We start from the raw sequence: 24493 nt of genomic DNA, 5'->3' as shown, positions 1-24493 counted from the left end.
GTTCTCTTCCCCACCTTTTTCACCCTGTTGCTACCACTTTTAATTTTTCTTGGTTTGGTAAAACCGGGAGAAGTTCAGGGCTGTATTGAGAATAATGGGGCCTTTTGTTAATAAGGTTGAAGCCTAAGTCACTGCTCCAGCAGAGCAGTTGCGTGCGCGGCCTTGCAGCAAGGTAGAACTGCCACTTTTGCATCTGATTCTCATACTCGCTGTTGTAGTTTTATTGATTGTAATGAAAAAGGCTGGGCTGGGCTGCGTTTTTTCCCTTTCTCCTTATAGTGTACACATTGCTGTTTTCTGAGCTGTTCCATGACCTGTTCTCACTGCTGTTCAGCTAACTTCTCTAGCTGGAATGTGCATGCTGGGAACAAAATTTGCAGCTGCTTGAATCTTAGCGTTCTTAATAGAAAAGAGAGTTGTCTCAGGTCTACCAGCTTTCAGAAATGACTGGAAGTGGAAAATGATAGAAACACGGATATAAATGAGAGTCTGAGAGATGAAAGCAACCAGTCATACCAAGTCACCTGGTGGGCACAGTACCCTCTGCTACTTCCCTCAGCTGAGGCTGGGGGAAAGTGACATTGTCCTTTGTCATCCTCAGGACACTTCCACAAGCACAGCATCAAGGCCAACCTTTTAAACCACAAACACTTTCATGCACTGTTTGATTGTATTGTTTAAAAAAAAAATACAAACACACGTGCACAAAAAAAGCAGTACATTTCACTTACAGTAACTTCACTTTTAGTTACAGAAACATGACTCACTTCAAAGACCCTTTGAAGAGACTTCTAATAATTCCTGATCTTCAAAGAACCATTGCTGAAGCTATACCTGGATAAATATTTCTTTGTCAGAAGACCCATTTGCCATAAACAATTATAGAAAATGCAACTGCAGATCTATTATCTGAAAGAATGCAAAATTGCCCTGTGAAGCCACCAGGCAGTTCAGCCAGTTCCTCCTGACAAAACTTTGCCCCAAAGCCTCACGTAGCCACATTGCCAGCAGAAACGGCAGGCCACCCAGTGGACTGGGGACCATGGCTCTCTGAACTGCAGGTCAGGATTCTGTGCAAACTCTTCCAAAGCTCCTGGGGCCATATGCTGTTGCGCTGCTTTTTCTACGAGCATTGCTACTTCCTGGCACGTCAAACACATAGTCTGCATAAATGCCATGGAAATTATGGTTCCCATCAATATTGGAGCATTTAAAAGAGGCAAGGAAGGAAAAAAATAACTGCAGTTCCTGTTATTAAAGGTTGTGTGTGCAGAGAATGCCCAGCATTTGTCTGATGTCCATTATGAGTCATGGTCATTGTTCTCTGAGTCAGCAGACTGTTGTTTCAAACTTAATTTCTTTGTGTCATTCATCTGTTCCCTGTCACATCCCTTCGGCTGTGAAATCTTATATTGGGCTCTATTGGCCTTTAAATGATCATTTTTTTCTCTGTAAATTAGTTTCTTTCAAAGGAGTCCTGCAGATTTTTTCCCAAGAAATGGGAGGTTATCTTAAATTCTGGTCCATAGGAATGTTCTTATGGGCTCAATATGGTCTGGAAATCCACTCTGTAGGAATACCATGCCACTCAATTTGTTTTTCCATTCCAACGCTATTCTGTTCTTAGACAATCTAGGCCCATTCCTGCTGTCTATAGCTAGAAAACTGCTTTTATCTGGCATAAGGACTTGATGTTAAAACTCCTGAACCCTGATCTCCAAGACAGTCATGTTTAAAAAAAAAATCCAGCTGGTAAAATTTAGGGGTTTACCAGATCTAGATATTGCTTGCCTGACACCCAGCCTTTGGCATTCAAACACTTAACATTGCCCTCAGACTATGTTATGGTGGGTTTTTAATTGCCTGTCTTTGCATGCGAGTCCCAAGACGACTCCCTGATTGATCCCCTGTGTCTTGATGATACTCTGACTCCAGTTAATGTTTCAGCCATCTGTACAATATGAGGCCTAAGGTCCCATTTGAGCTGAGGAAGCAAATGGCTTATTAAAGTCTAATTTCTCCAGCTTGTTCTTGCCTTTGGGCATTTTAAATAGGTTAATGCAATTTTTACAATACACTCAGGGAACTTTACTCACAGAGTGTTGTCATAAACTAGAGGAAAATAGCCCCTAGATTATCTCAAAATGGGAAGTATTCCAAATATACTTGCCCTGATACTTAGTCAAGCTCTTTATCTAGAGCAACTTTTTCTTCTTCTATTTTCCTTAAGATTTTAGTGTATTATTGTACATTTTAAGGTTTGATAAGGAAAAAAAAAAGTCAGATTTATTTAATGCAGTGTATCATTTTTCAGGGAAGTTCCAGTATTCATCAAAATGTGGAGACACCACAGGCACCATATAAATTATGATGGTTTTCTTCTTAATACTTCCTTTTTATTGCCTATATTCTTTAAAGTGAATTTAGTGCTCATGAAAGATGCTGGATATGACAACAGTAGAAAGCGAAGCCCTCTGATTATCTGCGGAATTGGTACAGAGGAGCATTGGCAATGCAAGTTTCTCCCCATAACCCCATGTGCATTCCGCAGCTGTAACCTTGAGGGATCCCCTTTAGGAAGGAGAAGATGACTTGGTCTCCCTACTCTTTCTATCCTTAGCCTCTCTGCTGAAAGTGCAAATAAAGATGTCAATTGATGCCATCCAAGGCCATAGTCTTTATGATCTTTCTAATAGGTATTGGGAGACCATCAATTTATTACCCTGACTGTGTGGCAGACTGCCTCCAGTGCAGGCTCTCTGTGGGTATCTATGTGTGACTACATCTTCTATACATCTAATACATCTTCTATAAGGTAAAAAACACTCAAAAGCACCATTAAAGTGCAATGACTTTTGTTCCCTGTATTGACCTAGACTAGATTTGAACCAGTGATTTAGAAATAATATACTCTGTATCCTATTACTAATCTCTTTGGCCACAAGTCCAACCCTTCCTTTTTTTTTTCCCGAAGAGGATGCTAACATATTTAAAACAACTCACATTTTCCTCTTAAAAAGAAAATCCAAGCGTATGCAAAAAACACATTGGGTATTTGGCTAACCTACCCCTCATTACCCAGGAGGGAGAGAGCATAAACACAGGCTTGCATTAGACTGTTCAGCGTGTGCATTCAATCTTTAGAAATCTGTTTCAAAGAAAGGAAAGGCATATACCTCATTAGAAGAGAAACAACAGGGTGGAAAAAACAGCGGGCCATGTCAGTTCAAACGCAGGCCCAGATGCTTAAGTTAGTTACACTTTTCAGTTTAAGGCAATGCAAATCCATTCTCTGTTACTGGGGAAGTGGAAAAAGGCATTAGGCCCTTGAAATGGGAAGAGCCAAGTTCTGTGCTCAGTCAAATAGGAAAAGGTTTAATGTATGACTTTCTCCTTTTTAGTCCATTGTACATTGTATCAAGGCACTGAGGAACATCTATGCAATTATGTAAATAGGAGGCTAGAAGATAAAGAAGCACAATAGTTTGTAGGCTAAAATTGGCTCTTAATCCTCCTACCCCTTCTTCCTCTTTACACAGAAACAAACATGCACAAAACATTAATAAAATAAATCAGACATTATGTGAAGCTTATCCACAAGAGCAGATTCTAGATACAAATTGAATCCCTGAACATTAATTTGATCTTCTGCCAAGCGTTGTAGAGATCTTAAGAATCTGAGTTTATATTGTGAATGAGAGGTGAAAAAAGTTATAATTTTTACATTGTTTTCCTTACATAGGCATTTGTGGGCTTACATATGTTCCTTGGTTTTTGGAGAAATGAGTTAAACTTTCAAATTTATATTTTTATTTAAAATACAACCAGAGCCATTCCTATACTTATGCAATAATATGTTAGCCAGAGGCAGCAGGCAGTTGATACTACTTTCAGTGAATACAACCAGGACGGGAATTTGAAGATAGAACCTTTTCAATTTTTCTACTAAGGAAATTCCCCCTGTCATAGGTCAGACTGCTGCTTTCAGCACGTTTGCATCAGGGGGGGATTCTTCCCATTGCACCACTCTACTTGACAGAAGGGCATTTTAGTTTCGTTTCAGTTTCTTGTGTAGGTAACCAGCAGAGGAACAGAAGACACAAGGAAAACATGAAAAGACAACATTTAATGTAAATATTGTAAACGCATAGTGGCATTGTGCCAAAGATATTCCACAAAGGAAGTGTTCCTTAGATCGTAACTTTCTCTTAAGTCCTTAAAGTACTCTGAGGTCTGTGACAAGTATAGAAGTAGGTGACCTGGGAGATCAGAAAGTTTGCTCAAGCTGCCTCTTTACCAGCCGTTTGCACAACTTAACTCCGTATCTTTTACCCTAATGTAAATGCTTTGATACTGTGGCTAAGCATAATCCGCTAAAAGTAGGTTTATAAAACATGAGGTGACCCCTTGGGAAGTCTGCCATGGCACTGCAGCAACCAAGAAATTATAGTTAAATCTTAAGTTTGAAAACCCCTCATGCCATTGTTTCCTTGTAGGTATAAGTTCTTCTTATCAGCTTCTTGGATACCTGGGACATATTCAACATGTATTTTTGTTGAGGAGTTGTCGCACATGGTTTGTGGATTTTCCTCACTGTTTTTCATAGCTTGCATGTGATTTTTAGTTGATTATTTCCCTTTTAAAGTGGTGTACTTTATGCTGTCTTTTTTTAACCGTAGCAAGAACTTTTTTGCAATTTTTTGCAAGCTTTTTTAATTCTTGAATGCAATTCTGGAAGAAAATAGGCACTTCTCACTTAAGTATGTCAAAGTTTTACCCAGCTGTTAGCCAGTAAGTCGTAAAAAGATTCCTGTGAGGTAGGCAGTGCATGTTATCTTTTATACATGCAGACATAGCACTGTTGTACCACCTGAAATTCCATCAGGCTCCAAGCTCTGCAGAAAGTGACAAATGCTAGACAGGTATACGATTTATAATGGATGAGGTATGCAAGCAAGCTCTGGGAGTTGGATTGGATTTGATTACAAACAATAATATGACACAACCCCTGCTGTGGATAGTACACACATTCTGAGAGGCAGTGCAATCAGGCAGCATCAACACCAGACTGCAGGCGTGATTCAGAGCCCTAAATCCACCTTTGCAGTACACCTAACTGTGGGGCTTGTCTGATCTAACAGTCCTTCTTCCAATTCCCTGGTTTTTTAGCACCCTTCAGTGGAATTGTGCATGGCTCAACATGATAGCAGGCTTTGGAGAGGCTTTTTAAATGAATTATAGGAAAAGACAAGAAGTTATTTGAATAATTTTGTGCAGTTGCTGGCAATGAACTTGGAAAATTTTCCATGAAGTAACTTCTCTCCATCACCAAAATTTTCCTCAAGGGACCACCTTCCACCCCAGCAAGAATGAGTGCACTTCCAGTACAAAAGTGAATGGTAGAGATACTGATATTCCTGCATCGGCCAACATTCGAGTATTGAGCAGTACTCAATGCAAAGCTTTTCTACTCCTAGATTGGGAATGAAAAAATCTCCATATCAGGCTATCACCTGAGAGTGCTGGGCATGCCCGCAGCATTTACAAACTTGATGTTTTCCAAGTCAACTTCAGACACTCTTCATTCATTGGGCAAATCAGGTTGCCTGAGTGATTGCACTTGTTCACATTGTCATCGCACAGAAATACATTGGTGATGGCCATTCGACATCGGTTACGTTGGTAGCTCAGTGTAGGACCTGAACCTGCAAAATCTTAGGTTAAAAAAAAAAAACTCTTGAGACATTTTTCCCCCTTTTTCTTCCATCTGGATTCTGACCCTTGTTTTATGTATTGGCAGACGAAAAAAATGTGCAAATCAAAATGTCCATTAAACCGAGTATTGGTCTTGTGGAGAATGGAAGTTTAATGAAGATTTAACTTTTAGGAATGTAATTCAACAGCTGAGCAAAGGCATGACTCGTTTATGAAACTGAGGCCTACACCATTAGGAAGACTATTCTAGCAAGTAAATCCCAACACGTGCAACACTATAATCTTTCTTTCTTAAGCAGATTCATACATTTAGTAAAACCGCATTTTAATAAGTGTGGATTTTTGTCCAATGGTAAACAAACAGATCATTACTATTTCTGTATATCCGTATCGGTGCTCCAGACTGTAATTTTGCAAGGCTACTTATATCACTGTTTGGCAACACTTCAATGAAAGCATCCTGAAAGAAAATTGTATGCTCTGTGGTGAACGCTAAAACTAATAATTATTAAGTATTAGTCTTCTGATTGCTCTGAGCTACATGCAAACACACAAAATAATAAACTTTTTGCAATGTAATGTAGCCACCCCTTCATTTGTTTTAGTTTGCCAAGAAACCATTTATTTTACACTTTGGGCTTCTTTACTGTTCTCCTCATATCTTGTATGTCACCATTTTAAGACGTTTAGGCAGTGATGCTTTTATCTTTAATATTATATCAACAGGGGTTTTTTTGCATACCATAAGTTCAATCATAAGACCATTGACAAAAATTTAATGCTGCCCTGTTTTTGCACTTTTATGTTACTGGAATCGCAGTGATCCCTCTATCCTATGTTACCTCATGTTATCTCAGATTGATATTTCCAGTGTTCTTTTAATTATTCACCATATTTTCCAAATTCTAGCTGAGCCAAACATGTTCTGTGCTCCAGAAATGTTTCAGCAGATGGCTTCCCCTTCACCTTGAATGCTTTTGCCTGTCCCCTACTACATGACCCAGTGGCCTACATACAACATACGGCATTCTGACAAATCCATTCTTCCAAGCCAGGGTTTTCAAGAGGGCCCTGTGGGAGCAAAAGGGTTTGGGGACCATTGCAGTACAATAAAACCCTACTATATCAATTTGCTATAGAGAAAGTTTTGTCTGACCCTGTCCAGTTGTGCACATAAGATATAAAATGACCCCTTGTTCCTCTCTGTGACCCTTCTGTATTAGAAGTTACGCTTCTGTGAGGCATCATAGCATTCATTTCTGTGTTGGAGTCTGTGGAAGCAGTAAGGGCCTGTTGTGTTTGAAGTCTTGGTTCTGGTTATCAATGATTTATCCAAATTATCACTGGTGAGGAAATAGCCTGCACAAAATAAAGAGCTGGTGTAGATTAGTTTTTTCCTCATGGGAATGGGAAGGATCTTTCTGCCTCTGTGTGTACATACCTACAGACATAATTGGTGAATAGTATTCCTTGCTATCTGAGGTGCTTCATGCCGTGGTTAATATTTCTATATGCAGTTGCTTTCTTTTATACAAACCTTCTCCATTCTTTGTTCTCATATGTCTTAGATTATATTTCCACCTATGACCCTCTTGGTTTTGAAGCATTTAGGTACGCATTCTGATCATGGAATTGGTGGGAGTGTATCCTTACTTCTCCAGGCTGATTTCTTTGGCATGAGATACCATGAGTGTTTTTAATCTGATGGTCACTGTTTTGTGTTGAAACACAAAACTTCCATCAGTAACTTTTCTGATGGAAATGTATGGGCATTACCAGTCCTCCTCTGCATTATTCAGGTTCTTTGTTGAAGTCACATTTATATGACTGTAATTCTTGTAAAGGAATGTTTGCAGTTTGATTCCCTCCTCTTGTGAAAGAAAATTTAGATCAGCTATGAGCATAGGAATGGATGACCAACAGTTCTTACTATCAAACCTTTTACTTTTCCTTCATACAGCGTTTTCTGGCTTACCCGTTCTGCCTCATCTTTCTCCGTTTTCTTTTTTCTTTTGCTTATTCCAGTTCATGGCTCATTGATTTCATAAGTCATACCAAGACCTCAAGTTCATCCCCAGGGCATAGACATCTGGAACGCTGAAATAGGGATGTCGGCATGAAAAGAAAGTGGAGATGACTTGGCTTTATCTGCCAATTCACAAATAACTTGGTGAACCGAGTTTCTGGCCATGAAATCTGAATGCCATTTTAGAAATAACAAATTTGATTCATTCTCAGTTTACTTTGGCTTCTGCTGATGGAAATTAAAATACTGAGTGGTGTTGACAAAGCAGTATACAGAGTGCAAAATAGTGCAAAGACCTTGTAAGCAGTTCCTCTTGGGATCTTATACGCATCTAAAGCAACCCCTAAGATGTTGATTGAAGTGGGTAAGGCTGGAAACCGAGTTGACTTATTCAGGGCATAACCCCAGAAAGCATCAGGCTCCTGTGATGTTCTGGCTGCTGCTTAAAGCTGGTCTTCCTTACTGACATCCCTGTGGCACGCTTCTTGCCCTCCTGGATTTAATGAATGCCCTAGTCAATTTGAAAGTGTTTCTGGGAGATAAAGTTTTCTCCTCTGTGCCAGTAGGTTGATGTGAGCCACCAGTTTCCAAGCCTCATGTTTGGAGCACATGCTAGCAAAACACGACAGGCCTTTACTCCGAGGAGTAAGCCATCAGTGCAAGTGCACAGAATACCTACCCTATTTCACAAGAGAAACTTTATAGCTTTTAGATGTGAATTGTAAGGAGCAGTTCCAATTTCAGACACACACACATTTTATTGGGTATTTTTACTACCAATGCATTGCACAAGAAATTTCACAGCTGAATGTTTTCTTTCCTGACACCTGCTGTATAAAGACAATGACAAAACTCTTTTCAGAGCATTCTTTATATAACAGCACCAGTTCATGCTATGACTTCTTGCTATGCTGTGTCCAGTGACATCCTGTTCGCCTCTTCTATAGGCAGGCAAAATTTCCTTTGGCTTCACCGGTAAGCTTGTCTGAGCAAAGACTGCTGGTCTGTTCTGATGCCCATCCTGTGGGCAGAGCTAAAGCTCTTCCAAAAGTTTGCTTTCATTGCCTCCAGTGAAGTCCCACTCTTACCACAGAGCTGCACTAGCAGAACCACAGGCTGTTATTGATGGGAACATGTTTCCTACCACAGCCTGAAGTCTGAGGCCAGCTGACAGTGGGCAGTGTGCCCCACAATGTAACAGAACCAGAATTTAATCCAGACTATCTTTAACGCAGTAGGTATTGCTGAAACCTACATAACTCCCTTCCCTCTCATCAATTCACAGCTACCTCATCCCTGAACTCCCAGCTTCAACAGCTTCAGCATCTTCAGCAGCTCCAGCATCAACAGCAGCAGCAGCAGCAGCAAGGTCAGCAGCAGCAACAGCATCAGCAAAGCCAGCAGCAGCAGCAAGGTCAGCAGGCACAGACTCCACAGCCATCCCCGCAGATGCAGCAGCCACAGCCACAGCCGTCAGCACCACCGCAGCAGAACCAAACACAGTCCCAGAGCCAGAGCCAACCACCTCCGACCCCACAGTCCTCCAGCTCCCCTCAGAAACCCAGCCAGTCACCAGGGCATGGCCTTCCATCTCCTCTTACTTCACCAAATCCATTGCAGGTAGGATGCTACGTACAAATCTGTAATAGCCTAACAACAGAAAATGCATACTCTCCCACTGCAAGGGGAAATCGAGTGAAGGTTATACCTTCTGACCATAGAGGCTGAGCAATTCCACCTTGTATTAGTTAATCCTTACAGACATGCAGCTTACAACAGCTAAAAAGCCTGATAAGCCAGAAAAGCATAACTAATGATTGTCCGAATCTGATCCTTTCTGAAGAGTAAACATCTTTTGCTCATAAAGTCTGTATCGTAAAACCCATAGAAAACTGTCTAATTTTTTCCAGGGATTCAGCATGTGACCTTCGCAAATGGCTTTTGCCCAGCAGTCATTCTTTATGGTAATTTATGAGGACAGCCAAGTTAGTTGTTCATTAGCAGATGATACGGACTGTCCCTACAAGAAATAGAGCTTCTGCTGGTGGACGTGTGCAAGGGATGGATGGGTTATACTTCTTCTTGAAATCACAATCCTAACGTTTATCCTGCTAAGAATCAAATACTTCTGTTAAGAGTCTCAGTATAGAATCCAAAGCTAAGAATGCCAGTTAATGCTTTTTTCTAGATGTTCACTCCAATGATCAGGATGTTTTTTAATAGACCAACAGCTATGGCACCCACACTGATGCTGGGCTCTGCCCATCTTCAAATTCCTGAGCAGAAACAGTGGAGCTCTGATCAAATGGTCCTAATTTCTTATACTTGTGTGTTCTTACACTGCATGTGTCATGCTGTATTCACGTACTGCAAGAACAGCTTTGGCTGTACCCACAAGTATGGTTCTGAATAAACACCAGGGTAGTCTGTGAAGTGAGTAGAGTCTCTTTCACTGAGCAGTGGAACTGCACTTAGAAACCAGCAAAGTCTCTATTCGCTTTATTCTCTAAATTTTGAGATCCCACTTTAAAGGTTTTATCCACACCGATGGATTCGGCTCCATTTCCTGCAGAAATTAAACTGCATTAGCTTAATAATTAAAAAAATCCTTTTTCGAACAATTAAGGGAATTGGTTTACAAGAAGCTGTGTTTGTCATGTGGCCAGTTAAACCTGCATTAATCTAAGCTTCAACTAAATTGCATCAAATCTGATTTTTTAATGGTTTAGATAATAGACTTAAAAGTCCACAAGAGATGCGTCCTTGCTTCCTGATCTTTTTCTTATAGTAGACCATAATGTTTCTAGAGTTTCTTCTGTGGATTGTCTTAAGAGCTACTTAGGCACCACTTAATGCCCAGTCTATCATGCTAGTGAGTGCTTTGGGACTCTTTAGTATGCAGATTATTGACATACAGAGACAGGAATATTTCCAGAGGAGCTTCTGTTACATTTTATTGTCTTGGTGCAGCTGTAATGTATGCATACTAACTGTATACACTATACGTTGCTAAAACTGCCTGCTAAATATTTTGCTTCAGAAGGCATTCAGTTTTCCAAATAAAGCAAATGCACAAATAAATTAGAGTTTGGGTAGGGAGTAAGAGGGATATTATCTCTGTGAACATACCTCGAGGGCTGTGCTAACACTGAATCTGAAGTCTTAGCTCTCATATAGTCTCTGGTCCCAAACTAAATCTCAGCTGAATCCGAGTACTTCCAGTCTCATCCGTCACCTACAGGAACAGGCCAATAGAAGCACTTTCTACTGTTAGCTCTCTAGGGGCACATCTCACTTGCATAAGTACAAGAAAAGTAAGTAAAATCAATAATTCCTTGCATGGGAGGTGCCAGTGTCAATGTTTTCATGGAGGTACCTTGGCACATCCCTCTCTTTAGCAAGTTTATCCTCACAACTACCCTTCTAAGGGCAGTCTGGATGTGGCAGACTCAACAGAAGTGGAAGGAGAGAACTAAGTAGTCTGAGGTGGTTTTAGTTCAAATGCTTTCCCCTAAACCTTTTAGGAACTGGGATTAGAGTTAATGAAAGACACCAGTGTGAGAGGTCTGGCATTTCCACTGGGCTGAGCTCAGCCAGTACCGCTAAGCCAGCTGCGTGACTGGGACACTTTCAGAACAACAGTCAAGGAATTAGAAGTCATTATCTGTCAGCTCTGGCTCAGCATTAAAGAGTTGGGGGATAAGTATTTTTAATGTTCTTTCCTCTCTGATCCTTACCCTTTAAATAGCCATGAAAACCCAAAGTTTGTTCACAGATACAAATATGCTGTGTGCTTACAACCGGAAGAGAAGCCAAAATTCAGCATGGTACCGCAGGACTCACCTTAGTGTTGTGTTCAGGTACTTTTCTAAAGCAGAGCAATGGTAAGATCTGCTCTATGAAATTTGTCTTTCCATTCTAAATCCTGCAGAGAAAAACTGTTTTATCCCCGTACATCTAGCTTGAGGACTGGATCTGAAATTGTTTTCTTCTGCACAAACATAAAAAAAAAAAAAAAAGAAGGAGGGACCACACGTTTGGCAGCGGTTCATATATCCAGTTCATAATAGCTGCTTAGAATGTGGATTTTTTTAATGTCTAATGCTTTAACTTAAAAATCGACCTAGAACAAAACTCAGAGATATTATGGCCTCTAAGGTAATGTTCTTTATGAACTAGAATGAAATGGGTTTTGTTTGAAGAATATTAAGGGAATAAAGATCAACTAAGTTAAAGTTTGACAGCTTAAATTTCATTTCTGAATTCTTGATTTTTTCATGTGGGCTTTATCCTCTTACATTATTCAGGATCTGTCTGAAAGATATTAGTTTAGAACAATGCAACCTCAAAAAATTGTCATGGAAAGTCAGTAATTCAGGAGGATGATTGTGTTTGTTTCAAAAAACTCTGAAGGATAACAGCAATTACATCTCAAAATGTACAGATGCTGTCATGTCCTTCAGAAGGCAAATTAAATGAAAGTGACTTGCTTAGGTATACCTGGGTGAGGTACTTTTGCTAGCTGATCAGAAATTAATAAAACCGGTGCAGCGTACACCAGCTAAAAGTCTCAGAACGATTCTTGTCAGATTGTTCTGGAATACTCTGCCCTAATTTTATCACCATTCTTTACTCAGTTCAGTGGGCTGAATTGTAGTTACAAAACTATTATTTTTAGGAAGTCTTTTAATGATTGTGTAGAAAGATGAAAAACCTCACTTTAGGTTTTGGAGCCTGGATTCTGAGCTGACATTAGTGATGGATGCTCCGGATTTACACTGGTAAAAACAAAACACTGCAGAACCGGGATCATTGCTGATTTGCAAAAGACAACAAACCAGAGGAGAATTTTCCAAAGCAGAGCTGTATTTCAGGAGGTGGTGGGTTAGGTGGATGACGGAAAACTTTCATCCCTTCATTTTAAATGGTGAAATTTCTCATATAAATAATCATAGTCTGATTTTTACTTTCATTGTGTCCATTGATTGACACAAAGGAATACAGAGGTGAAAGACAACCTAGCTCATGTTGTAAATTAGGGACTTCAAAACCTTCACTTCTGGGAAAATACACTTCTCCAAATATATTTCTCCTGTGAATGTTTGATGTTATTACATGGCAAACTATATGGGTTCTTGAATGGTCGGCATATTGCAATTTCAAAGCATAGTTAGCACCTCTTACAGAGTTTCCATTCAATTAATTTCTGGAGCCATAAGATCTTGATTATATGCATATAAAATCAGATGAGCCAAGTACTAAGTAGCCAATTATTCTGCTTGACTACCAGAATAAGGCACTTTATATCAGCAACATATATTTAACTGGCTCCGAATGGGGGTTAGGTTCTGGTGCTGACACTCACTGTATGTTGCTGTATGGATAAGATGAACGTACCCACTGCCAGATCTACAAAGGGAGTGGTGCACTATAGGAATAGAAGAATTCCCAATGATTTCCACTGCTCTGTTCATGTGTGAATAGGAACAGACAAACAGGAAATCCCCCAGGGATTGCCCCACTGTAAAATTATTCTGACTGTTTTCAGAACTCTTTCCTAAAGCACCTTTTGTCATAGAAGCCTACCTACAATAACTGGAGCTGATGGAAGATGATGAGTGAGAAAAAAATAATAATAAAAGGAGGGAAGAAGGGAAGTGAGAAGATGACAACAGCAGAAAAATCTTCCAAGTAATAGCAAACTCTAGGATAGCAAAACCAGAACCTCCTTCAGATTAAATTTTCATACTAATCTTAAATAATGTATTTCGAACCTCAACACTTTTATAAAAAAGGAGAAAAGAAAAGCAGAAAGGCTGAAACATTGAGCTGTAAATGAGGGAGAATGTGTACACAGATGCCTGAGGCTCCAACAGACACAAAAAACAAACCGTCCCTTCCCTTCCCCCCAACCTCATTCACTGGTTAGATGCTCATTAGGGAAAAATCTACTTTAAAGAAATCTCAGTGTTTACTGACACTTTGATAAATTTACATACATTTAAGATATAGAGAAACAACCAAGTCTGTCGGTTTGAGGAAGGCAGCTGGGATAAGTTTGCAAGGACTATAGTCATGGGCTATCTTTATGTCTGTATTCACATCCAAGACCTGCTGTATTTTTCTCATGCTTATTGAATTCTAAGATCAAGAAAACTTGATCAAGATTATGACACCAGTAATCCCACTAAGGGTTTTTTTTTTGTTTGTTTTGCTAAAATTATCTAGCCTTTTTCCTGCATATGAGACTGCAACGTATGACTGTCTGAATCTGTTCCCAAGTCACCTGGCAATCAGTTTGACAAATATTTTATAAACGATGAGCAAATGCAGTGCTCTGAATCCATTTTCCAAAATTTCCTAATTTTTAGTATCAATAGGGAGGGAGATATTGCATATCAAAAGGCAACAGGTGATATAAACATGTACAGCCAACATTTATTCAGGAAGGTTCATGCCCATCACCTGGTTAGAGTGAGCTTGTTGAAGTGCTGATCTTAGGTGGATTTCCAGGAGGTACTAGCAAAGGCCTAGGTCTCAGCTCTAAACTGATAGCATGGAAACTCCCGTGCAGCCAGCTAAATTGAGTTGAGCTTGGTGAACTGTTGACAATATTTTGCATATTTCATCCCCTGCTCATTTTAAACAGGTCCAGAAAGTTGTAAACATTTTGTTCTATTGACAGGTTTGGATTTCTGTGTATTCTTGCAGTATTTCAATGACTTTTGGGGGTCGATAAAGGTGATTTCATGAATGGAAGAGGCAAGTACTTGGGTAAAAATTTCCACTAGCTAGAAAATCATGGTCACACTGATGTACCACACGCACAGAGACACGCTTATTACCCTCTGCAAATGCTTTTGTGATTCAGGTCCCTTCCTTTTGCCACTGCAGTAGCTCTGTGAACCACACAGTTGTTACTGTTCACAAACTTGAACCTTGCTTGAGAAATTGTTGGCTTTGAGTTTCAGTGTATCCAGGGCCTCCTTCCTTCTTCTCCTCTTGTCTCTTCTGGGCACTTCCATGATCTTCCTCATCCCTTCTGTGTTGGCCACTGGCTAGGCCACTCCAATATGGCAAAATGGCAGTTTGCCCTAGCTGGACGTGCAGGTGTCTCTGCACTGTGCTGTACCATGCTCCCTGGCCACGGTGCAGAGACATACAAGCTGGTTTCCTGGCACAGCTAGCTTGTTTGAGGGCTGTTACTCTTCCTGTCTACCAGGAGATGCATGGGCGTCATTGCCACAGAAAGGCTAGTTTCAGTTATGTTTAAGACTGCATCCGTCCACAGGACTGAGTAGGGTTTTGGATCTTCTCCTCAGCTGTCTTCTTTCTCCCAGAAGCTCGCTGCATTTTTGGGTCTTTGAGGCATTGGGACTTGACACTATAAAGCTGTTGAATACTGCATTTAAACAGAGCAAAGAGATGTTTAAGGGTTCTCAAAGAGACTTTATAAGCAAGTCTGTTCATTCCCTGAGGAAACCTTGTCTCAGTTGAGCACTGGCTGCCTGGTCCGTCCAAATATACTCTGCAGGTGTTGCTATTTTCAGAAGCACAAGGAGTACTGGTGTCTGACTCACATTTAAAGCAAAGGAAATTAATCTTGGAGCAAAACAACTGGCATTATTAGCACCCAAGGGGCAGAAGCTCAGGCTAATATAGGAAACCATTTGCTAGAGAATTCTCCAAAGAAGAGGAAAGTGGTGCTGTTTGCCCAGCAAGCTCTGGCTTCTGAAATGGGAGCATTTAATAAATTCCCTAAAGCAACTGAAATATTTAATGAATTGGGAAATAAATAAATAATATCCTCCCAGGACAAATTTGGGAAAGGATCCTTATCCCATAAGGTCTTCTATTTCCAAAGCCTCTCTAGGCAGAGAGGAGGACCCTTAGAGATCTTAGGGACAGAAAAAATCGACACAGCCCCTCATATGCCCTTAAGTCCACTGGATCTGTTTCATTATCATTAATTTATCTTAGTTTTTCTTTTCACTCATATTTCAGAAAATTTTCAGGGAAGTAGAGAATATCCCAAAGCATTGCTTTATTTCCCCCTGTTTTTCTTACCCCTCACCCCTTTGTAATAAAGAAAAAAAAAAACATTTGCAAGTCATCGCAGGTCTCTAGTTCTGTGAGAAAAATAATTCTTCTACTTGGAAGCAAGTGAACCAAGTGAACACAGAGAACCTAGTGGGCTTGTTGAATCTGTCTCAGCAGCAATATTCTGGAAGTGGTAGAGCCCTGATGTTATATCATTCAAGGCTCCTTGTACAAATAAACACCTAAAAGAGGAAGAGGTTGCACAGCTTCTAGGTACTGCCTCAAAATAAAAGAATAAAAAAATAAAAGGGGGGGGGGGGGGCAAAAAAACAAACAAACAAACAAGCCACTCCAGGTTGTGTTTTAAAGTTTAAAATTAAGCCTTTTTCAGCAATATTACTGAGATCTATCAAAGTGTCCACTTGTGGATTCTGTTGGTTTTAGCAGATGCAGTTTAGGGCAGGTGTTTAAAAAATAATAATACTTTCTCTTTTTTATTGGTACCCAGAATGTTTTGAGAGAGTGACTAAGCACAGGCCTGGAGATTATGAAATTTGCTTAAGTGTTAATGGGTTGATTGCTGAGTTACAGCCCGCCGTCTTTACTGGAAATTGATTGACTGGTGCTGCAGGTCTTCACACTTGACGCTCGGATTTGACTCGAAAATTCTGCCAAGTCTTTTACTCTGAAATTTATCTTAATTAGATCTGAAAGACCTGCCACAGCAGAATAGTCACACCGATTAAAATGAAAAACAGGAGAAATTACTGATCAAATTAATCATAATGTCGGGTTACAGCTGTAGGTCTGATGTAATTTGCCACTCCAGTGAGTTACATCGGCCCAGGCAGAGGAAAGAGAGCTGGTTTTACGCTGATCCGTAACACCAGGCAGCTTCGGGCAGCCCATCAGGACGTTTATTCCATTCATTCTCTTGGCTTATTCTGACCTTAGTGCTGCACTAGAAACAAATTAGGCAAAAGAAAAAGAATATCATTTTATCCAAGGGGTCGCACTGGAAACATGAGCTTTCCAAATCCTTCTTGTTTAATTTTTCCCCTTACTACAACAATCTTCTACTTTTGTTTGAAGTAACCAACAATTAATTATGTGGAAATTGGAAAATTAAAAGGTCAGAGGTTACCACCTCAGGCACAAGTCAGAAAATGTGTATTTCTAAGAGCTCTTAGTGGGTTAGGATATGAAGAAATTAGGATCTTTTAAGTAAATGGGTATATAGCAGCACATGAGAAGGCATGACCTAGCATGTAGGAAATCAACAGTCAGACTTGATATTTTATAGATGTGATGATCCAAAAATTTATTTTTAAATTATGTACTTGTAGTATACTACATTCTACTATAACCTTTTAAAAAAAAAAATATATATACAAATCACTGGTTGAATCCATATTAGAAGGAGATAGGTTGAGAATCTTAAGGGCCCCCACCATAAAACTTTCCTCTGGAAGTGGAGTCTTCTGCAAGTTTCCTAGTATTCATTCCACCAGCAAGGTTTGAAAGATTTTTAGGACAACTTGTCTTGTAGGACCACTGTATCTTTTGCTACTGATCCAGGACAAAGTCAAGAAATGAAGATATTTGCCACCAGCTAAGAAAGGAAAAGAAGTAAAGGAAAGAGAACAAGAAAGTAGATGACACTGAGAGTCTCAAAAAAAAAAAAAAATTGTCTTACCTTTGAAATGTACACAATTTTTATTTTGATACTGTAGTACCTTAAACTGATCAGGAATTTTCTAAGTGACTTTTCTTTTCCAACCATGATATCATTCCACAAAGTTGGTTTCTCCCCTGCCCAAAATTTAATTTTATTTTTCTATTTTAGGCCTGGGAAACTAAAAGAACTGAGGATAGCTTTTGATTAAAATCAGCTTGTTGTATATAAACAATTTATTACATTGAATTGCCTAAAAAATAGTGATTTAACAAAAGACATTGAAAATATTTTGATTCATGGTGATTTGAAATCTGCTGAAATACTTCATCATTTTCAAATGCAAGTTCTTGTTTGCTGAAACATTTGAATATTCTGTCTTTCACCTGCATTTGCATTAGAAATTACATCTTAAATTAGGAGAATTTCCTAATTTAATTCTTGCAGGACAGGAACTTGATTGATATCTGATAGCTTAGATGTGAGCAAATATCCTGTGAGAGGATTCCAGTTGGAGAACCAAGCTAGGTTATGTTTGTGAAAGAGATTGGACCACAAAGCTGAATTTGCAGAAGACAAAAACTGATGTATGAAAATAGCACATCATATATTGTTAGCATTATCCTTTTACTAAAGGAGTGATGATGGTGCATTTTGGTCCTTAAAAGAGCTGAGATTCCTTAAAGCAGCAATCACTGTTGCCATATCTTTGTATACCTGTCAAGAAATACCTACATGCTTGTAAAAAGATCAGGGAAGCAGTCAGACCTGGGAGGATCCTAGGCTCCTAGCAAAAATACAGATGCTATAAAGAAAACCCTAAAATATGAGCCAAGTCACAGTACAGAGTGGCAGTCTGTAGTGATGGCTAAGAAATTGATACCAGAAGATGATGTAAATGAGTATGATAACAAGTGATATAAAAATTGTTAGTTGCTGATGGGCTTGTGATTTTCACCATAGTAACCTTATAATCCCATTTTCAACCTGCTGGATAGCCAAACCCAGCTGGAATGCTGTCTCTATCCCTTTTTGCTCTCCTCCCATTTTGGGCAGTGCTATCCGTGTGGACTGGTGGCTCCAGCTGGACAGGTGTAGAGGGCTGATCTCCTCTTGATCTTTCCCCAGGGGGTAGGGGACACCTCACAGAGTGTCAAGCAGAGCTGCCAAAGTGGGTGCTCCATGGGCTATGGAGCAGGGGGGCAGATGATGAGGGCTGTACTGGGATCAAGGTGCAGTAAGGGGCAAGTAAGGAGAAGTCAGTCTCATTCCCAGGATTCATCTGAGGGTTCAGCTTCCATCAGTGCAGAATTCCTCAGGGACAGGGACTGATTTTAGGGAGGAAAAGGAAAATGTTGGGAGGAGGAGAGGGGAGAAAAAAATGTCTTTGTTATTTACAGTGCCTTTATTCCTACTGACCTTTTCCACTGGGAGAGAGAAACAAAAAACCCCAGAAGGATTGGCATTGTGAAAGCCTGAAATTGTATTGCAGATCACCACTCTGGAATAAGATGCTTTGTGCATTTCCATCCTACCTCTGTCTGCAACTTTTCACTTTATAACGAGACCTAACACTACTACTAGGGAAGTTGGCAGGAGGTTTCTCATAGCTCTCAAATTAGACAGGAGTGAGCTCAATATGCCATTAGGAAGGTTTCCCCCTCTTCTCCCTCCCCAACTTTATAGAATTACAGCTTCCTATTTTTTTTAACTGTCTTCTGACTGTGAAACATGTTCTCCATGCAATCAAAATGTGTCTGACAGAATTTTCAGTTCATGTAAAACAAATATAAAAACAAACAAAACTTGAGAAAACCAAGCCATTCTAAAAATCCTTGATGTTTTCCCCATAGACATTCAAAGAGTGTGTCTAGGGGGAAATCACTAGAACTTCAAATGTACGAGCAGGTATAGAGATAACATATGTCAGTCCTGCAGACCCAAACTTGGCAGTCCATGCTCTCATGAGTGAAAACTGCAGGGAAAGGAGGGGAGGGAGTTCTTTTACCACCACCTACAATTTGCATATTTAGCTCTAATCTCATTATCAAGTTACGTCTTTGCTTACTGAATCCACTTTTGAAAAATAATCTGCATCAGGCGGCAAAGTGCTCTCGTAAATGGGTTGTCGGAGTTCAGGAGCACCTGACTGCAGTCCCAGCACTGTCACTGTCTGGCACATCACTTAATCTTTCTGTTCTTTTGTTGATTCTCTCACCATTGTTTGATCTCTTTAGACTGTAAACTTCTACAGTATCTTGATATAATGCAATGAGGCCTCAATCTTGCATTGGGCTTCTAGGTATTGCTGTAACACTAATACTGCAAATACTCAAAAGAGGAATCGCATAGCCATTGTCACTCTGTTGCTGAATTCAGAGTAGTATTACTGTTGACTTCAGAGGACACAGAATTGGTATCCATTTTGTTTTCAAGTATATTGAATATTTTGAAGTTTCTGTCAGCTGTTCAGCGTGCTGTCAAATGCACTAATGAAAGGTTTTCCCAAAGTTAATTTTCCTACTCGTAATACAATAACCAAATTTGCTTTAACACTTGAAAAAATCCATCCATACTAAAGAGAATCAGTTGCTTAATCCTAAAATTAAAGGTTATTGCATGCAAGAGAAAATAATTACATGCTCAAAGTATGGAAAAAAGAAAACTTTTTTAATATGTAGGTATTTGTATAATTAAAGACTAATCAAGCATGAAGGCTGCTGACTAAACCAGAAAATGAGATTGTTGGCAAGCAATATTGTAATGTAAATGCCATTTTTGTTTAAGTACTAAAGAGCTGGAGGAATGATATCCTGAACAGATTAAAAGCAAACAGCATTGATAATAAATATTTATCAGATTTCAAATGCAACACACAGATTTTTATATTTTACATGCAAAATATATTGGCATTGAAATTCAGTCACTTTTCAAAGGTTTGTTCACATCTTCACTTTAAAATGTTGAAAAGCAAGCACTCACTAGTAAGAGAAACAGCTTTAGAACTCAGTCTTAACCTGTAGCAATGTCAGTAATCTGTAGGCAATGGAAAACAGCTGAGAGTTGCTAACATACTTAGCTACAAATGCATAAGATCAACTCCTGGGGCTGGAGAGTCAGAATTTTAATGGTCTTTATGTGTGTTTTCTTTTCTTTTTCTTTTTTTCCAAAATGTTCACATTAATTTTTCAAAAAGAAAGGGAGGCTTCTCAAACTTAAATCCATGCCATGAAACAGATGTGTAGTAAAGTATTTATGGAAAGCTTCTGTATATACAGAAATTATCCCAATGTAACCACCACTTTGTTGTAGAGGACTGATTTAGTTAAAAGTTTGTATCTTCCTGGGGCAGTGCTTTTAAATTAGTGTAGAAGTGTTGTGCCAGTTAAATATGTTCATCGTATACCTTTGTGTTATGTTATTGTAGCCTAAATCTTGTTCTGAAGTGAGTATAAAAATATTTGGCCACATCAAGAGTTGAGGAGAACGAGGAAATGCTAGAAATGAAGTACCAAATATGTTCCCATTCCCATCCATTTTCTTTCCATTACGCTGTTCCCACAGTTGGCACTACTTAGCATGCTGAGGTCCAGCAGAAACCATCAGTTAATCCAGCCTGGTCATGCAATAGTTGAAGGTAATTTAAAACATCCTTTGACATCTGTGAAAAGAGGCTTAAACCCAATGTAAGGCAACGAAGACCTTTGCTTTAGTACATGTGCTGGGGGCCATTGCATCCTTTGTGTTGATGTATACCTCCTGTTGTTTCCTCATACATTTACTTTTCAGAGTAATTTTCATCTCACTTGATTGTGACTGAGAGATACAATAGTATGTCAGTGACAGAGTTATCAGGGGAAGGTGACAATAGGGATTTTTGAACGTAAGGCTGCGTACAGTATTATCAAATTTTTCCTAGCCTAGTGTAATTATATTCTATTAGCCTTTGGACAAAGGGAGTGTAGACAAGTTAAAATTAAATAATACTGTGCAAAAGTCTAATGCTAGTCTCTTGAATCAGCATTGATCTAATTTTCAGGAGGGTTGAGTCACTCCCATTGGTATGAACTGTAGAAATTATTACTTAGCCCTCAAAGGAGCAAAAATACAGATTTCAACCCCTGGTTTTCTTAGGAAAATCTTGCTCGTGTCTATAGGTTACATCACAGGAAACTGACAATTTGCAAATGCTAAAATTCAGACCAAGCCAGCTAGATTCATACAATATCTTGTGCATGTCTGAGTTACTGAGTTCGTAAATGTACATCTTCACAGATAGGCATATTAATGTAACATCATTAAGAAATTTTATAATAAGCACTTTATAAGTCCTCTAAGGACTTCATATTTACACTAGTTTAATGATACATTGGTAAAAGCACACTAAGGAAAATAGTAAGAAAAGTACAAAACCTTGTGTGTAGACCATGAGTCAGTGGTCCAGCAAGAAGGAAACTAGAAGAGTCAGTAAAGCACATTTAGATCAAAGCTATGCCACTGTGAGCCAGGTCTGACCCATAGGAAGTTTCTATCCAGACCCCAAGTGAGCAAATAAAAGAAAAATAAAGGGCTTTTGAAGGCAACTGCATGTGTGCTTTGCCCTGTTGCTTGTGAGTCCTGAGAGCAGCCCAATTACCTAAGAGAGGTGGGCAGGTGACGTCTGCCTTTTGGTATTTGTTTGTTGGTTTGTTTTTCGCACATACCTGAGTGAAGCATAGTAATAAGTTTTAGGTTGCCTGTTTTCAAAAGACCCTAATTCTTTTCTTCTACAGAGGTAGCTGTGCCTCCCAAAGATTGCTGATCCTGTCAAGCAGGTGATAATTCTTTTTGGTTTTGTTTGTGTAGTGTTGTATAACGTGTAAGTAACAAGAAGTGTTCACCTATTATTTCTAGAATGAAGATTACCACAGTTTACCAAGGAAAACATGGTAACATGTAAATTATTTAAAGGCTGAAACGGAGACTTTCACAAGTCATTAAACTGCCCTATGTCTTGGAACACAAAGAAGATATCTCTGGGATATTTATCTGAGGGTCTGCAGGTCAAAAGGGGAATGGAGTCAGCAGAAAAAGAAGCAGTCACATACAGAGAGAGCAATTATTCACAAAATAAAAATGAGGATAGTGGTTAGAAGTGTCAGCATATACATCTGAGATGCCTTTGGTGGGGCCATTACTTACAAAAAAAGTCATTACTGCCATTTTGCACTAGATGCACTGTGCCTATTTCATGGTAACCATTGCTTGCATAGCATTCATTTATATGGAAAACCTACAAAGAAACCTCAAACCACCCAGTGAAAGGTAGAAATGTCTCCCAGCTCTCTGGCTTTGTACTCTTTGACAAACATGAACCTAAACAGGACCTTAAAAATGCTCAATGCTTGTGTACATCATCTCCATTACCTTCGTGAATCAATAATGTGCATCCCCCTCTTCAGTGTGGGGTTTTTGAAAGTCTTAATCTAATTCTCTAGGTTAACAATATCCTTTACTCCAAATCATAAAAAGTAAAATCATAGTCCTGGTTATAGCCTTACTTGCAAGTCTGAAGTCCAGCCAGATGCTGCTCTGTTTTCCAGGACTGTCCAAAAAAAGTTTCCTTATTTTCAGATAAGACCTCCCCCTCATCTGAAAAATTTGCAGATTTTTTTCTGGACAAGCTGTATTTGGTTTTGTAATTTCTTCACAGGAGAAAGTCTTACTGGTATGATTAGGCAAAAATCTGACCCAAGGATATTCCATGATCTCAACAAATATTTGAATCCAAACTAGAAAAAGAAAACAGAAAAAAACAGGGTAGCTGCCAAAATTTTTCATAGATGAAATAAAATTGTGAAGTCTGATTTCATCCATTTTCCTTTACCATAGGTACATGCGCACCTATGCCATTTGAGAAACTGGTTTAAAAATGAAGAGTCCAAAACCAGGGAATTTCGGTACTACCAAAATCCTTTCTTTGGGAGCTTATGGAGGGAGAGACTTCCTAAACGCAATCAAAATGTCCACCACTTTTCAAAATGTTTCAGTTCTAATGCAAATAATAACAGTGCAATATTTTTTCCATCAAAATTTTTAAAACCTATTTGCAAAATAAGATTGTAACAAAATATTTTAAATTAATCCGTATCCTGGATATGACCATGGGCTTCAGAAATACTACTTGGTGCTTAGAAAATCTGAATCTGACATTTTTCCAGTAAACTGGAAAGCTGCACACTGTTGAATATAATCTTCGCATTAGGGTGCTGTTTTAAAATTTCCCAGGGGGTGATTCAGTGCATCAAGGCAACAGGGGTAATGATCTGAGAAGGAGACTCCTCACAAAGTAGAAAGCAAAGATCAGTATGCTTCCCACTTCTGACAGCTGACAGACCACGGTTTGCCCTATGCAATAAAGGCAGCCATGCCAGTGAAATGGTCCAGCTCTGAGCAAAGGAGATTTACCTCAAGAACTGAGGTTTGTAATCATCAGGTCAATAACCACCCTCATTTTCCTACAACTTGTTCCTTTGCCAAATGCCTAGCAACCTTCTTTTAAACAGCTGGACAACTCAAGGCTTCTTTTTCATTAGTTAAAACTGTAGATTCACTGAAAAGCAAATCTGTTTGTGGCATCTGGTGAAATCATCTCATGAAACAGTATCTTAGCCTCAGGTTCAAGCCTTTCACTGCACCTGATTCAGATGGGAGGTTTCAACCAGGGTCTCCACATCCTGGTGAGTGCCCGGATTTGGCAGAATAGTGAATGCTTGAGGGCTTTTACTTTTCTATCTTGGAATATAAATAGTTCGCCGTTCATCAGGCCAGAAAAAAAACTTATCCACCTACTTGTCCCAGTGCGCATGGTAACTTTTACAAAGGAAACAATTCTAAATAACAGCAGAAAAAGGTCATGAGCCTGTAACTTAGTACGTATAAGTATGTATGTCTTTTCTGTTTGAGAATTGTCTGCTGGAAATTTTAATGAACAATTTCTATAAGTGCTAGACAAGCCCACAAGGAGCTCTGTAAGTATTCCAGATGTAAGCTAAGAC

At 39.3% G+C, this 24493-nt stretch overlaps 1 protein-coding gene across 1 annotated transcript in view; it reads left to right on the top strand.

Annotated features, from left to right (window-relative positions):
- The window catches only part of POU6F2 (POU class 6 homeobox 2), a gene marked incomplete at both ends in the record, with an annotated part of 321727 nt that overhangs the window by 212142 nt on the left and 85092 nt on the right, over positions 1-24493 (top strand). The window contains one exon of the mRNA XM_082479713.1: positions 9027-9361. Coding sequence (XP_082335839.1) covers positions 9027-9361 — 335 coding nt within the window. The remainder of the gene's footprint in view (positions 1-9026; positions 9362-24493) is intronic.

Source organism: Vanellus vanellus (genome assembly GCF_965231255.1).
Source record: "Vanellus vanellus genome assembly, chromosome: 2".
Taxonomy (NCBI): Eukaryota; Metazoa; Chordata; class Aves; order Charadriiformes; family Charadriidae; genus Vanellus; species Vanellus vanellus.
Note: the sequence above shows the minus strand (reverse complement) of the source record. Positions and strands in the feature narration are given on the sequence as shown.